We start from the raw sequence: 16255 nt of genomic DNA, 5'->3' as shown, positions 1-16255 counted from the left end.
TCCTGCCTCCCTAACTAAATATAAAGCGCATAGAACCCTCAGCACAGCTGATCCCATCACACAGCAGCTCTCGCTCATGCGGTCTGGGATGACTGTTAATGTGGACTCTGAGTTTATGCCCCCGTAAGCCTGCAGTGGCTCCACTGCCCTTACATTAGCAACATGAACAATGGAGGGAGTGCCAGGGAGGGAGGGGAGCCATGTTCTCATCACAGCCCAGGCACTGACTCATGGTAAGAGGACCCGGCATGACCTTGGGAAGGCACCTATTCTCCATGGGGCTTCACAAAACCTCCACTTTAGACCATACGAACCCTACTGTGCAAACTTCCAATGGTTCTGGGATTCCAGGTCTTAAGGGTTGGATGAATGAATGAATTCCACTGGGTGATAATATTTTCTTCTGCACTGTGTCGTTAGTCTCAATCAGAAACTCTAATTGGTTAGTTACTCTAACTGGTAACAAAGAGGTGGTTATTTTACGAGGAGAATACTTAATCTATAAATGACTTTCCCAATTAAAAAATGCATACATATACTCCAATCGTGCTTTACTTATGACTTAATCAGAGCAGTCCATTAAATTTTAACATATCTGTGGGCAGGGTTGAGGTTTTCTTTATTTTTTTCATCTCCTTAATATGGTGCTTAGCATACACTGGGCCCTTAATGTACATTTGCTAAGTTAACAAGTGACGGGGATGCTGAGGGTGGGGAGGAGGGAAGGGGTGAGCTTTCCATCACCTATCAGAGGTCTTGAGAGGCTAGATAATGATCATATGATAATGAAGAGAATAAAAGTGGACACAATTTGGTACCAGTCATTGAGATAAGGTCTCTCTGCATGTACCATCTCATTTATCTTCATGGAAACCCAGTGAAGGTGGACTGGCTTTGATGTCGATTCACCAATGAAGCGGAGGCTTACAGAGGTGGGGTCACCTGCCAGGGTCCTGGAGGAAGGCTATAAACAGATATTCCAGTACCGCATGTGGCTGAGGGTGTGAAAGCCTGAGCCAGATTCATGGATTCCAAACTGAGTTTTGAGAGGCCAGGGCTCTCAGTGGTTCCTTCAGGGCCTTTTGATGGGAAGTGGGAGGCTGAGTGTTGGGGCTCAGATCCTTACGCTGCCTTCATCTCGGACAAACTAGTGTTTTATACTAGATCACGTTTGACAAACAGGATTCAGCCGCTAAATGTTGGAAAACCACTAGCCTGTCAGGTCCTTCCACCCCTGAGATTAGAGGACGCAAGTGTCCAGCAAAAAGCCGAGTGAGGCCCGGATCTGCCTGGGAAAGGCCATTTCTTCCCTTCTGCAGGATCCCAGGCAGAGGGTCCCTGCCCCCGCTGGCCTGCTGCTCACCTGCACAAGCTGCACACAAAGCACTTGGGGTGGTAGGTGCGGCCCAGCGCAGAGATGACCTCGCCCGTGATAAAGTCCCGGCAGCTGTCACAGCGGGTGCCGTAGAGTTGCTGGTAGTCCTGGGTGCAGATGTACTCCTGGTTCTTGAAGAAGAAGCCTGACTGAGCCAGGCCACAGCCACACACTTGGGGAAACAAGGCGGGAAACAAAGGCACGTGAGTTCAGGGGGGGTCTGCAAGCATGAGGTTCTCGCTGGGGACAAGGCTGCTGTCTGACTCAATCGTAAGTGGCCAGGGAATGGTGATGCATGGGACGTCAGGGGCCTTTGGGGCCAGTGCTCCTTAAAGGATGGGCCGAAGACCACTTGCCTCAGAATCACCTGGCGGGCTTCTTGAGATGCAGCTGCCTGGACCTAAATCAGACTCCCTCGGGTTGGAGCCCAGGCATCTGCATTTTAGCACACTCCCCAGCTGATCCTGATGCATGCTGAGACCACCCATGCTATACAATCCTCTCAAAACATGGAGGAAAAGTTTAAAGCCATGTAGCTCACACAATGCAACGCAGCTGGTGGTGTCATGAGTTTGATGAAAGAATCATTCAGTTAAAAATGCCCTGGGCATTTCCTACGTGCATGAGTCTGTGCTAGGTGAAGACGAGTTATGATGGCAACGGGATGTATGATTTGAAGATTATAATCCAGCTTCACCATAGCCATAAAAGGTAGATCTGTTCCCAGGCAGGAATGATAAAACACAATCCTTGAAATCCAAAGAGCTAACAATGGATGCAGAGGGAAGACCACATAGAACATACATTAGTGGGGACAGGCCATGGGCTGGTGTAGGTAGCAAGTGCTGTGAGTGGGAGGAATCAATGAAGGCTTTCTGGAGGAGGTAGCATCTAAGTTGAAGGGAAGGAATGGAATGAGCTAAAGCACAAAGGCAGGAAACTACAGGCGATATTTGTGTGGAGATGGGGCTAGGGTAAGGGTGGTGTTTTTAGAGAGTGGAAGGCAATATTACAGGAAAATATTGCCAGGCCAGTTGGAGGAAGAGGGGCCAAGTCCAGTTTAAGACGTTTAGGCTTTGTGGGAAACTAGGAAGCCACGGATGGTTTCTCCCCTAGTTTTTAAAATCTTAAATTATTTTGAAAAATCTCGGACATATACAACAGTAGAGAGAAGATTATAATGATTCCCCATTACCCAGCTGCAGAAATGATCAATTGCACTGATGACTTCTGAACAGAGAGGCAACATGATTTCATAAGGTACTTTATAAAGTCTTTTGGGATATCCTTGTGGACAATATGAAGTAATATAGGGCAGATAATAGAAAAGCAGGTGGATATAATTATAGGTGTCTGAACAACTGAATCATGTGGGACTCCCCTCCCCCAAAAGACTTAGAAACGTGGGAAATGAGATTTCCCTCTGAGAGTTAAGTTATGAAATGAACACATAATGGGAAGAGCAGGAAAAGGCTAAGTTTCTTCCAAGAGATTGAATGACTCTCAGGGCCACCAGAACGGCTGAGTTTATCGATCCAGCTAAAGCAAGGATGGGTCAGCCAGGAAGGGGCTGGTCAGCAATCAAAGGAAGGCCACTTGAGAGCTCATTCAAATCCCGAGACCAGCTCCCCTTGTTCTGAGTCTGACAGTTTGACTTTCTACATAGGTTGCCTTTGTGAGACAAGCAGCTGATCAGGGCAACATGAACTAGTACAATGGAGAGTTACAGCTCTTGTTTATGTTAATCAACAGGCACTCGGGTTTTATACGTCGGTTTCCCAAAAGATGTGGTTAGCATGACTCAACTTTACCAGGTGTGATCCACGGTGGGGAAACCAAAAAGATGTTTTCCAAGCCTGTAAGTGCGAGGACCTGGCCTGAACTGGGTGACATCACCCCAGTAAATACTCTCTTATCTTTAATAGGGAACGTTGTTTTGCAAAAGCAGCCAGGTTAAAAGTAGGAGGGACTTCTAGGTGAATGTCAGAGTATGTTGCAAGTGTTTGTTCACTCTGCAGGCCAGAGGTAGGCTCCAAGGGCCAAGGTGAGGGAGGAGGGCGGCTCCAAATGTCACAGCACCAGGGGAAACGGTCTAGGACCATGAGAGACTCTGCTCTGGGAGTCAGACCACCTGGGCTATCTAACTCTCTGGGTGACACTAAACTTGGTCCTCTGTTGTCTGGGGCCTCTGTTCACTTCTGTGTAAAGAGCAGAAACTGGACAAGAAATGACCTGAGCTTTTCTTCTGACACTGACATCCTGTGAGTCTAGGAGAAGGTAGGGCACATTTTAAATTCCACGTGAGGTAGAGCTGGCAGCCGCTGGGGACCACCCCTGCAGAGAGGCAGGGCTTATGAGTAGAAGTGGTGCTGGTGGTGGTGGTAGGTGGGGAAGGGTCCAACTTTCATCAGGCTTCATGAAATCTCATCACAGCAAACAATGCCTGGTCTGGAAGGCAGGCGAGGCCAGAGAACAGGCTGTGCTGGGGTGTGCAGGTGGCAGATCAATTGACTTCATGGCTGTGGAATTAGTCAGGCATGGCCTACAACCTCATTGGAAACAGCTCCTGTTTTTTCCCTTCTTTTCTCTCCTTTGTGTCCCCTGCCAACTCCACTTCCAGAGCTACCTCTCCCAGTGGAGAAAACCAGGAGGCCATACGAAAACTTGGAACAATCAGTTCCTTCATTTCCCCCAAGGAGCTGAAGGAGGAAGGTAGAAAGGATGTAAAGGTTGATAAGAATCCCAGGGGTTCCTGGAAATACAGTGGGGAACACGGGGTGGAAGGAAAGCTGGACCAGCATGACAGATATATTTGAGGCTCAGCAGAGCTCTGCATTCAAATAACAGGAAAGGCCATGGAGAGGGTCTGTAGTATGGAAGTGATGTGGAATTAATACATCCAGGGCAGTCATTATTCTGTGAATCAGAAAAATATAGTCTATTAATTAAAAGAAAGATTATATAGCCTGACAATGGGACAGAATATGGGAACTCAGAACTGCTTTCAGAAAACACAGACTGCTCACTGTAAACACAAGGCCTAAAATAGGACGTGCACACAGCCCTACTGTGTTTCAGTGGAAAATGTACTGTTTTGAGGGTCACTGGACCTTCCTCCATATTCCCATTCTAGCACTCAGGTGCTGTGTGACTTTGAAAAAGTGACCTCACCCCTCTGGAGCTCAGTTACCTCATTTGTAAAATGAGGGGGCTATGTGGTAACTGAGGACACATCCAGATCTGAGAGTCTAGGATTCTGTCATATAATTCTGTTGATTTTCAACTTTTCAAATGAGACAGTTTTATGGAATTTCAAAATCAAAGTGTTGGAAGGGCCCCCGAGGGTGATCTCATTATTTTAAACATTTAAATTGTGAAATATATTATACATACAGAAGATGTAGTAAATATATATGTACAGTGTAAAGAAGAAGAATAAAACATGCTCCCAGCTACTCACTACCGAGTTTATGAAACAGAACATCACCAGCAGCTCGGAAGCCTGTTCCCATCTCCCTAAGAGCGCCCTGCTTCCCACACCACGCCCTAAATTGTGTTTATCATTCTCTTGCTTTTCTTTACAGTTTTACTACCTTTGAGGTATCTACAAACAATATATTGTTTAGTTTTTCCTGTTTTTGAACTTTATATGGATGGAATCATACTGCATCTACTCTTCTGTGTCATTTACTGCTTCATTCTCTCAGTATTATGTTTTTGAGATTCATCCATGTTGATGCATGTAGTCGTGGGTCATTCATTTTCACTGCTGTGCTGTATTTCGTTGTCTGACTATATCACAGTTGATCTATTCCACTGCTGAAGGATATTCAAGCTGCTTGTGGTTTTTTTTTTTCCTTTATGGAAATGCTGCCTTGAACATTCTTGTATTTGTGAGGTGATGTCTCACTGTTTTCCAATAAGTTTTTCCCATTTACATTCCCACCAGCAGTTCTCACTGAGCTATATTATCACAGATACCAGGTAACACCTAACTTCATATATTTAGTTAACATGGCACAGGTGAAAGGATGTTCTATTGTGATTTTAAATTTAATTTCCCTGATTATTAATGAAATTGAGAATGTTATTACCTGCTTATGGACCATTTGTGTTTTCAAGGTTTAGCCACATGGAGCATGTATCAGTATCTCTTTTCTACCGCTGAATAATATTCCACTGTATGGATATACCACACTGTACTTATCCATTCACTGGCTGATGGATATTTGAATTGTTTCAAACTTTTGACTTTATGAATAATATTGCTATGAACATTTGTGTACAAGTTTTTGTGTGAACATACGTTACTTGAGTGTAAGTCTAGCAGTGGAATTTGGAATTGTTGGGGTTATATGGTAACTCTACGTTTACCCCTAGAGGAACTGCAAGATTGTTTTCCAAAGCACCTACACATTTTACATTCCCACCGGCAAGGTATGAGGGTTCCAATTCTTCCACATTCTTGCCAACACTTGTATTATCTGTCTTTTTTGATTATAGCCAACTGAGTGGGTGTGAAGTTTATCTCATTGTGGTTTTATTTGCATTTCATTGATGGCTAATGATGTTGAGCATTTCTTCATGTGCTTATTGGACATTTATATAACTTCTTCATAGAAATGTCTATTCATATCCTTTGCCCATTTTGAAATTGGGTTATTTGTCTTTTTTATTATTAAGTTGTAAGTATGCTTTATATAGTCTAGATACAAGCCCTTTACCAGATATATGATTTGCAAATTTTATCTCCCATTCTGTGTGTTGCCTTTCACATTCTTCATGGTATGTTTTGAAGCAAAAAAGTTTTTAATTCTGATGATGTTCAATTTATCTATTTTTCCTTAGTTGTTTGTGCTTTGGGTGTCATGTCCAAGAAGGCTTTGCCTAACTTAAGGTCACAAAGATTTATTCCTATATTTTCTCTTAAAAATTTTATAGTTTTAGCTCTTATGTTTAGGTTTTTGACTTATTTTGAGTTAATTTTTTTGTATGATGTGAAGAAGAATGCAAATTTTTTTTCGCATATATATGTTCAGTTTTCCCAGCATCATTTGTTGAAGACTGTTCTTTCCCTATTGAATTATTTTGGCTGCCTCGATGACATTCAACTGACCATAAATATAAGGGTTTATTTTTGCACTCTCATTTTGACTCTATTGATCTATATGTCTATCCTTGCACCACATTGTTTTGTTTATTGTAGCTTTGTAGTAAGTTTTGAAAGTGGGAAGTTTGAGTCTTCCAACCTTGTTCTTCTTTTTCAAGATTGTTTTGGCTATTTTATATTCCTTTCAATTCCATATGCATTTTAGAATCAGTCTGTCAATTTCTACAGAGAAGCAAGTGGGGATTTTTATAGCAATTACATGTGTTATGAACTGAATAGTGTCCTCCCCCAAATTCATATGTTGAAGCCCCAAGCCCTAATGTGATGGTACTTAGATAGGTGGTCTTTAGGAGATAATCAGGTTTAGATGAGGTCATAAGGATGGGACCTTCATTATGGGATTAGTGACCTCATTAGAAGAGACACCAGCAAACTTGCTCATTCTCATTCTCCCTCTCTTTCTCTCTCTCTGCTCCTCCCTCCCTCCCTCTGTGATATGTGAGGACACAGTGAGAGGGAAGCTGTCTGCAAGCCAGGAAGGAAGCTCTCCATAACCCAACTATGAAGGCACCTTAATCTTGGACTTCCAGCCTCCAGAACTGTGAGAAAATACACTACTGTTGTTTAAGCCATCCAATCTATGTTATTTTGTTATGGCAGCCTGAGCTAAGATAGCCTAAGTTTGTAGATTGATCTAAAGAATATTGCCATCATAATAATGTTAAGGCTTCTGATCCATGAGCATGGCATATCTTTCCATTTACTTAGGTAGTCTTTAATATTTTGTAGTTTTCAAAGTATAAACTTTACACTTTTGTTAAATTCTTCTTCTTGTTTTTCAATGTAGTTCTCAAAGCATTTCCAGATCTTTATTATTTAAGAGAACATATCACCCCTCCTAGGTATATGGACAAGAGAAATCATATACATGTTGACCAGATGACACATAAAAGAATGTCTATAGCCACATTATATGTAATGCTGGACACAACTCAAATGCTCATCAACAGTAAGAAGAATAAATTCATGGTGGTATAATATAATCACACAATGGAACATATAGCAATGAGGATGAACAAACCATAAATGCATGAAACTACAAGACTGACTCTCACAAACAAAATGTTAGCACAGGAAGCCAGATGTAAAAGAGTACCCACACTGATTCTACTTATATGATGTTTACAACAGGCAAAACTTATTTATGATGTTAGAAGCAGGACAGTGGATACTTTTGATGGGGGGCAGTGACTGGTGGGACATACAAAGTAAGTTTCTGGGGTGCTGGTGATGTGCTGTTTCTTTTGTTGTTGTTGTCGTTGTTTTTTGTTTGTTTCTTTTGGTTTTTTGTTAAAATTTTTTTTTACTTTTTAATTTAATTTATTTTTTAATACAGCAGGTTCTTATTAGTCATCAATTTTATACACATCAGTGTATACATGTCAATCCCAATCGCTGAATTCGTCTCACCCCCACCCCCACCCTCCTGCTGCTTTCCCCCCTTGGTGTCCATACATTTCTTCTCTACATCTGTGTCTCAAATTCTGCCCTGCAAACCGGTTCATCTGTACCATTTTTCTAGGTTCCACATATATGCATTAATATACGATATTTTTCTCTTTCTGACTTACTTCACTATGTATGATAGTCTCTAGATTCATCCACGTCTCAACAAATGACCCAATTTCATTCCTTTTTGTGGCTAATATTCCATTGTACATATGTACCACATCTTCTTTATCCATTTGTCTGTCGATGGGCGTTTAGGTTGCTTCCATGACCTGGCTATTGTAAATAGTGCTGCAATGAACATTGTGGTGCATGTGTCTTTTGAATTATGGTTTTCTCTGGGTATATGCCCAGTAGTGGGATTGCTGGATCATATGCTAATTTTTAGTTTTTTAAGGAACCTCCATACTGTTCTCCATAGTGGCTGTATCAATTTATATTCTAACCAGCAGGGCATGAGGGTTCCCTTTTCTCCACACCCTCTCCAGCATTTGTTGTTTGTAGATTTTCTGATGACGCCCATTCTAACTGGTGTGAGGTGGTACCTCATTGTAGTTTTGATTTGCATTTCTCTAATAATCTGTGATGTTGAGCAGCTTTTCACGTGCTTCTTGGCCATCTGTATGTCTTCTTTGGAGAAATGTCTATTTAGGTCTTCTACCCATTTTTTGATTGGGCTGTTTGTTTTTTTAATATTGAGCTGCATGAGGTGTTTATATATTTTGGAGATTAATCCTTTGTCCGTTGATTCATTTGCAAAATATTTTCTCCCATTCTGAGGGTTGTCTTTTTGTCTTGTTTATGGTTTCCTTTCCTTTGTTTATGGTTTGTCCTTATGTCTTGTTTATGGTTTCCTTTCCAATAAATACTTTTGCTGTGCATAAGCTTTTAAGTTTCATTAGGTCCAATTTGTTTATTTCTGTTTTTATTTCCATTACTCTAGGAGGTGGATCAAAAATGATCTTGCTGTGATTTATGTCAAAGAGTGCTCTTCCTATGTTTTCCTCTAAGAGTTTTATAGTATCCATTCTTAAATTTAGGTCTCTAATCCATTTTGAGTTTATTTTTGTGTATGGTGTTAGGGAGTGTTCTAATTTTATTCTTTTACATGTAGCTGTCCAGTTTTCCCAGCACCACTTAATGAACAGACTGTCTTTTCTCCATTGTATATCCTTGTCTCCTTTGTCATAGATTAGTTGACCATAGGTGCGTGGGTTTATCTCTGGGCTTTCTATCTTTTTCCATTGATCTATGTTTCTGTTTTTGTGCCAGTACCATATTGTCTTGATTACTGTAGCTTTACAGTATACTCTGAAGTCAGGGAGTCTGATTCCTCCAGCTCCATTTTTTTCCCTCAAGACTGCTTTGGCTATTCGGGATCTTTTGTGTCTCCATACAAATTTAAAGATTTTGTGTTCTAGTTCCTTAAGAAACGCCGTTGGTAATTTCATAGGGATTGCATTGAATCTGTAGATTGCTTTGGGTGGTATAGTCATTTTCACAATATTGATTCTTCCAATCCAAGAACATGGTATATCTCTCCATCTGTTCATATCGTCTTTAATTTCTTTCATCAGTGTCTTATACTTTTCTGCATACAGGTCTTTTGTCTCCCTCGGTAGGTTTATTCCTAGGTATTTTATTCTTTTTGTTGCAATGGTAAATGGGAGTGTTTCCTTAATTTCTCTTTCAGATTTTTCATCATTAGTGTATAGGAATGCAAGAGATTTCTGTGCATTAATTTTGTATCCTGCAACTTTACCAAATTCATTGATTAGCTCTAGTAGTTTTCTGGTGGCAGTTTTAGGATTCTCTATGTATAGTATCACATCCTCTGCAAACAGTGACAGCTTTACTTCTTTTCCAATTTGTTTTCCTTTTTCTTCTCTGATTGCTATGGCTAGGGCTTCCAAAACTATGTTGAATAAGAGTGGTGAGAGTGGACATCCTTGTCTTGTTCCTGATCTTAGAGGAAATGCTTTCACTTTTTCACCATTGAGAATGACATTTACTGTGGGTCTGTCGTATATTGCCTTTATTATATTGAGGTAGGTTTCCTCTATGCCCACTTTCTGGAGAGTTTTTATCATAAATGGGTGTTGAATTTTGTCGAAAGCTTTATCTGCATCTATTGAGATGATCATATGGTTTTTATTCTTCAGTTTGTTAATATGGTGTATCACATTGATTTGCGTATACTGAAGAATCCTTGCATCCTTGGGATAAATCCCACTTGATCATGGTGTATGATCCTTTTAATGTGTTGTTGGATTCTGTTTGCTAGTATTTTGTTGAGGATATCTGCATCTATATTCTTCAGTGATATTGGTCTGTAATTTTCTTTTTTTGTAGTATCTTTGTCTGGTTTTGGTATCAGGGTGATGGTGGCCTCATAGAATGAGTTTGGGAGTGTTCCTTCCTCTGCAATTTTTTGGAATAGGTTGAGAAGGATGGGTGGTAGCTCTTCTCTAAATGTTTGATAGAATTCACCTGTGAAGCCACCGGGTCCTGGACTTGTATTTGTTGGAAGATTTTTAATCACAGTTTCAATTTCATTACTTGTGATTGGTCTGTTCATATTTTCTATTTCTTCCTGGTTCAGTCTTGGAAGGTTATACCTTTCTAAGAATTTGTCCATTCCTTCCATGTTGTCCATTTTATTGGCATAGAGTTGCCTGTAGTAGTCTCTTAGGATGCTTTGTATTTCTGCGGTGTCTGTTGTAACTTCTCCTTTTTCATTTCTAATTTTATTGATTTGAGTCCTCTCCCTCTTTTTCTTGATGAATATGGCTAAGGGTTTATCAATTTTATCTTCTCAAAGAACAAGCTTTTAGTTTTTTTGATCTTTGCTACTGATTTCTTTGTTTCTATTTCATTTATTTCTGCTCGGATCTTTATGACTTCTTTCCTTCTGCTAACTTTGGGTTTTGTTTGTTCTTCTTTCTCTAGTTCCTTTAGGTGTAAGGTTAGATTGTTTGTTTGACATTTTTCTTGTTTCTTGAGGTAGGCTTGTATAGCTATAAACTTCCCTCTTAGAACTGCTTTTGCTGCATCCCATAGGTTTTGGATTGTCATGTTCTCATTGTCATTTATCTCTAGGTATTTTTTGATATCCTATTTGATTTCTTCAGCGATCTCTTGGTTATTTAGTAAGGTATTGTTCAGCCTCCATGTGTTTGTGTTTTTTACATTTTTTTTCCTGTAATTCATTTCTAATCTCATAGCATTGTGGTCAGAAAAGATGCTTGACATGATTTCAATTTTCTTAAATTTACTGAGGCTTGATTTGTGACCCAAGATGTGATCTATCCTGGAGAATGTTCCATGCACACTTGAGAAGAAAGTGTAATTTGCTGTTTTTGGATGGAATGTCCTACAAATATCAATTAAATCTATCTGGTCTATTCTGTCATTTAAAGCTTCTGTTTCCTTATTTTCATTTTGGATAATCTGTCCTTTGACATGAGGTGTTAAGGTCCCCCACGATTATTGTGTTACTGTCGATTTCCTCTTTTATAGATGTTAGCAGTTGCCTTATGTATTGAGGTGCTCCTATGTTGGGTGCATATATATTTATAATTGTTATATCTTCTTCTTGGATTGATCCCTTGATCATTATGTAGTGTCTTTCCTTGTCTCTTGTAACATTCTTTATTTGAAAGTCTATTTTATCTGACATGAGTATAGCTACTCCAGCTTTCTTTTGATTTCCACTGACATGGAATATCTTTTTCCATCCCCTCACTTTCAGTCTGTATGTGTCCCTAGGTCTGAAGTGGGTGTCTTGTAGACAGCATATAGATGGGTCTTGTTTTTGTACCCATTCAGCAAGCCTGTGTCTTTTGGTTGGAGCATTTAATCCATTTACGTTTAAGGTAATTATCGATATGTATGTTCCTATGACCATTTTCTTAATTGTTTTGGGTTTGTTTTTGTAGGTCCTTTTCTTCTCTTGTGTTTCCCACTTAGAGAAGTTCCTTTAGCATTTGTTGTAGAGCTGGTTTGGTGGTGCTGAATTCTCTTAGCTTTTGTTTGTCTGAAAAGCTTTTGATTTCTCTATTGAATCTGAATGAGATCCTTGCTGGGTAGAGTGATCTTGGTTGTAGGTTCTTCCCTTTAATCCCTTTAAGTATATCATGCCACTCTCTCCTGGCTTGTAGAGTTTCTGCTGAGAAATAAGTTGTTAACCTTATGGGAGTTCCCTTGTATGTTATTTGTCATTTTTCCCTTGCTGCTTTCAATATTTTTTCTTTGTCTTTAATTTTTGCCAATTCGATTACTATGTATCTTGGCGTGTTTCTCCTTGGGTTTATCCTGTATGGGACTCTGCGCTTCCTGGACTTGGGTGGCTATTTCCTTTCCCATGCTAGGGAAGTTTTCGACTATCATCTCTTCAAATATTTTCTTGGGTCCTTTCTCTCTCTATTCTCCTTCTGGGACCCCTATAATGCAAATGTTGTTGCATTTAATGTTGTCCCAGAGGTCTCTTAGGCTGTCTACATTTCTTTTTATTCTTTTTTCTTTATTCTGTTCCACAGCAGTGAATTCCACCCAGGTCACTTATCCGTTCTTCTGCCTCAGTTATTCTGCTATTGATTCCTTCTAGTGTAGTTTTCATTTCAGTTATTGTATTGTTCATCTCTGTTTGTTTGTTCTTTAATTCTTCTAAGTCTTTGTAAAACATTTCTTGCATCTTCTCGATCTTTGCCTCCATTCTTTTTCTGAGGTCCTGGATCATCTTCACTATTGTTATTCTGAATTCTTTTTCTGGAAGGTTGCCTATCTCCACTTCATTTAGTTGTTTTTCTGGGGTTTTTTCTTGTTCCTTCATCTGGTACATAGCCCTCTGCCTTTTCATCTTGTCTATCTTTCTGTGAATGTGGCTTTTATTCCACAGGCTGCAGGATTGTAGTTCCTCTTGCTTCTGCTGTGTGCCCTCTGGTCAACGTGGCTATCTAAGAGGCTTGTGCAAGTTTCCTGATGGGAGGGACTGGTGGTGGGTAGAGCTGGCTGTTGCCTTGGTTGGCAGAGCTCAGTAAAAGTTTAATCCACTTGACTGCTCATGGGTGGGTCTGGGTTCCCTCCTTGTTGGTTGTTTGGCCCAGGGGAACCCAACACTGGAGCCTACCTGGGCTCTTTGATGGGGCTAATGGCAGACTCTGGGAGGGCTCATACCAAGGAGTACTTCCCGGAACTTCTGCTGCCAGTGTCCTTGTCCCCACGGTGAGACACAGCCACCCCCTGCCTCTGCAGGAGACCCTCTAACACTAGCAGGTAGGTCTGGTTCAGTCTCCCCTGGGGTCACTGCTCCTTCCCCTGGGTCCCAATATGCACGCTACTTTGTGTGTGCCCTCCAAGAGTGGAGTCTCTGTTTCCCCCAGTCCTGTCGAAGTCCTGCAATCAAATCCCGCTAGCCTTCAAAGTCTGATTCTCTAGGAATTCCTCCTCCCATTGCTGGACCCCCAGGTTGGGAAGGCTGACGTGGGGCTCAGAACCTTCACTCCAGTGGGTGGACTTCTGTGGTATAAGTGTTCTCCAGTCTGTGAGTCACCCACCCAGCGGTTACGGGATTTGATTTTACTGTGATTGTGCCCCCCCCCCACCGTCTCATTGTGGCTGCCTCTTTGTCTTTGGATGTGGGGTTATCTTTTTTGGTGAGTTCCAGTGTCCTCCTGTCGATGACTGTCCAGCAGCTAGTTGTGATTCTGGTGTTCTTGCAAGAGGGAGTGAGAGCACGTCCTTCTACTCCGCCGTCTTGGTTCAGGGCCAAAAATCTCTTGTTAAATTCATATGCATTTTATTTTTGATGCTATTGTAAATGGAACTGTTTTCTCAATTTTATTTTCAGATTGTTCATTGCAAGTGTATAGAAATACAATTGATTTTGGTATATTGATCTTGTACCTTGAAATCTGATGAACTTATTTGCTAGTTCTAATAGTCTTTTTTAGCACATTCCTTAAGATTTGTTATATACAAGATCATGTCATGTGCAAATAGAGACAGTCTTACTTCTTTTTCAATCTGGGTGACTTCTATTTCATTTTCTTGCCTAACTGACCTAGAATGAACCTGCAGTATAATGTTAAATAGAAGCAGTAAGAGCAGACATTCTTTTTTTATTTTTGATCTCACAAGGGAAGCAGTCTTGCAGCATTAAGTGTGATTTAAGCTGTGGGTTTGTCTTTGTTCTTGAAAGATAGTTTTGCTGAATACATAATTCTAAATTTACAGTTACTTCTTTCAGTACATAAAGGTATTATTCCACTGTTTTCAGATTTCCTTGTTGTGACTAAAACTTCAGCTGTCAGCGTATTTACCACTCATATGCAGATGATTTGTCTCTTATCTCTGGCTACTTTTAAGACGGGTTTTTTGGGTTGTTTTTGGTGATCTGCAGTTTCACCATGATGTGTGTAGGTAGATTTCTTTTATATTTTTCTACTGGGATTCATTATGTTTCCTAGATTCAAGGATTTGTGTCTCTCAACAGTTCTACATAATTCACAGATGTTATCTCTTCAAATATTGTCTTCTTACTCATATTCTCTATTATACATCTCTAGAACTCTGATTAGATATATGTCAAACCTTCTCACTATATTCTCCATGTATAAAGTTCTCTTTTATTTTTATCACTTTCTTATATTTCTGAGCTATATGTATATACCTCTCTGCTAAATTTTACAGTTTATTATCTCTTCAGCAACGTCTGATGTGCTATTTAATCCATACGCTGAGTTTTTAATTTCAATTATTATACATTTTTATCTCTCAAATGTACACTATTTCAAAATAACAAAGAACTTTGTTATTTCTCTATTGCCTTTCTTTATGGTCAGGTTCATATCAAACAACCTGTGCACTGAGCTACCTGCTTCATGGGGTGGTCAAATCCTACATAGATGTGGTGTTCATTCACTTTCTCCCTTTCCATCTCACAGGGTAACAGAATGCAGAGAAAACCAAAAAAGCTGTACACACTCTAAAAAGTAAAAAAAAAAAAAAAAAAAAAAGATACAAATGAGCTTATTTATAAAATAGAAACAGACTCACAGAATTCAAAAACAAATTTATGGTTATCAAAGGGGAAACGTGGGGGGGGATAAATTAGGAGCTTGGGATTAACATACACACACTACTATATATAAAATAGATAACCAACAAGGACCTACTGTATAGCACAGGGAACTCTACTCAACATTCTGCAATAACCTATATGGCAAAAGAATCTGAAAAAGAATGGATATACGTATATGTATAACTGAATCACTTTACTGTGCACCTGAAACTAACACAATATTGTAAATCAACTATACTCCAATATAAAATAAAAAATTAACTTAAAAAAATGTTTATGTTGTTTCTTTTTCACATATGCTGTGTTATTTGTTAAAATGTGTGGGGTTTTGTTCATTTTATTCTGGTTTGTCTTACTTGTTTAAACATATTGAATGTAGTTATTATATAATGTCAGAAAATTCCAGTCTATAAAGTCTTTGAGGTTCCCTGTCTACTTTCCATCGTTTCTGCTGGCTCTCCCCCATTATGATTTGTACATTTTTGACTGTGAGTTATTCGTTTTGCTAATAATTTTATCTGTAGTAATTCTTTGAGGTCAGGAATAAAGCTGTGTTCCTCTAAAGAGGATTATCCTTTCATTCTGGCATTTGCCAAGTGTGGGACCACTTTCTTTTAAATTGTTTCACTTTTTTTTTTTAATGCCAAATATATAGCATGAAAATAGAATGTGAATCCATATACAGGGTGGATTATGGGTAGACTTTTTTCGTTGTTTTTTTTTTTTTTTGCAGTACGCGGGCCTCTCACGGTTGTGGCCTCCCCCGTTGTGGAGCACAGGCTCCAGACGTGCAGGCTTAGCAGCCATGGCTCACGGGCCCAGCCGCTCTGCGGCATGTGGGATCCTCCCAGACTAGGGCACGAAATCGTGTCCCCTGCATCAGCAGGCGGACTCTCAACCACTGCACCACCAAGGAAGCCCTGCGTAGACATTTTGATACAAGTTTTATTCTCTTCTACCCAGTGCCCAAGTTGGTACAGGCAAGTTTCAGTGCTGTTTCCTTCTCCACTTTACTTCTCATCCATCTATATACTGAGAGGAAGTTTTTGTAGGGGGAAACCTCGACTTTACTCAGAGGTCTACTGTTAGAATCCTACTTTGATTAGGCTCTAGGCTTTGACTCCTGTTCTCCATGATCCATATAGCTATCAAGGTAAAAGCTCAAGGTCTTCAAGGTTTA

The 16255-nt window shown here is 40.1% G+C and overlaps 1 protein-coding gene across 5 annotated transcripts in view; it reads right to left on the bottom strand.

The window, feature by feature from the left end:
* The window catches only part of ABLIM3 (actin binding LIM protein family member 3), a 179141-nt gene that overhangs the window by 71438 nt on the left and 91448 nt on the right, over nucleotides 1–16255 (bottom strand). For all 5 annotated transcript variants that reach the window (XM_060143938.1, XM_060143941.1, XM_060143937.1 and 2 more), the window contains one exon: nucleotides 1364–1547. In XM_060143938.1, the coding sequence (XP_059999921.1) occupies nucleotides 1364–1547 (184 nt within the window). The remainder of the gene's footprint in view (nucleotides 1–1363; nucleotides 1548–16255) is intronic.

This window comes from Lagenorhynchus albirostris, chromosome 3 (assembly GCF_949774975.1).
Source record: "Lagenorhynchus albirostris chromosome 3, mLagAlb1.1, whole genome shotgun sequence".
In the NCBI taxonomy this organism is placed as follows: domain Eukaryota; kingdom Metazoa; phylum Chordata; class Mammalia; order Artiodactyla; family Delphinidae; genus Lagenorhynchus; species Lagenorhynchus albirostris.
The sequence above is the reverse complement of the archived record's forward strand: the minus strand, read 5'-3'. Positions and strand labels throughout refer to the sequence as shown.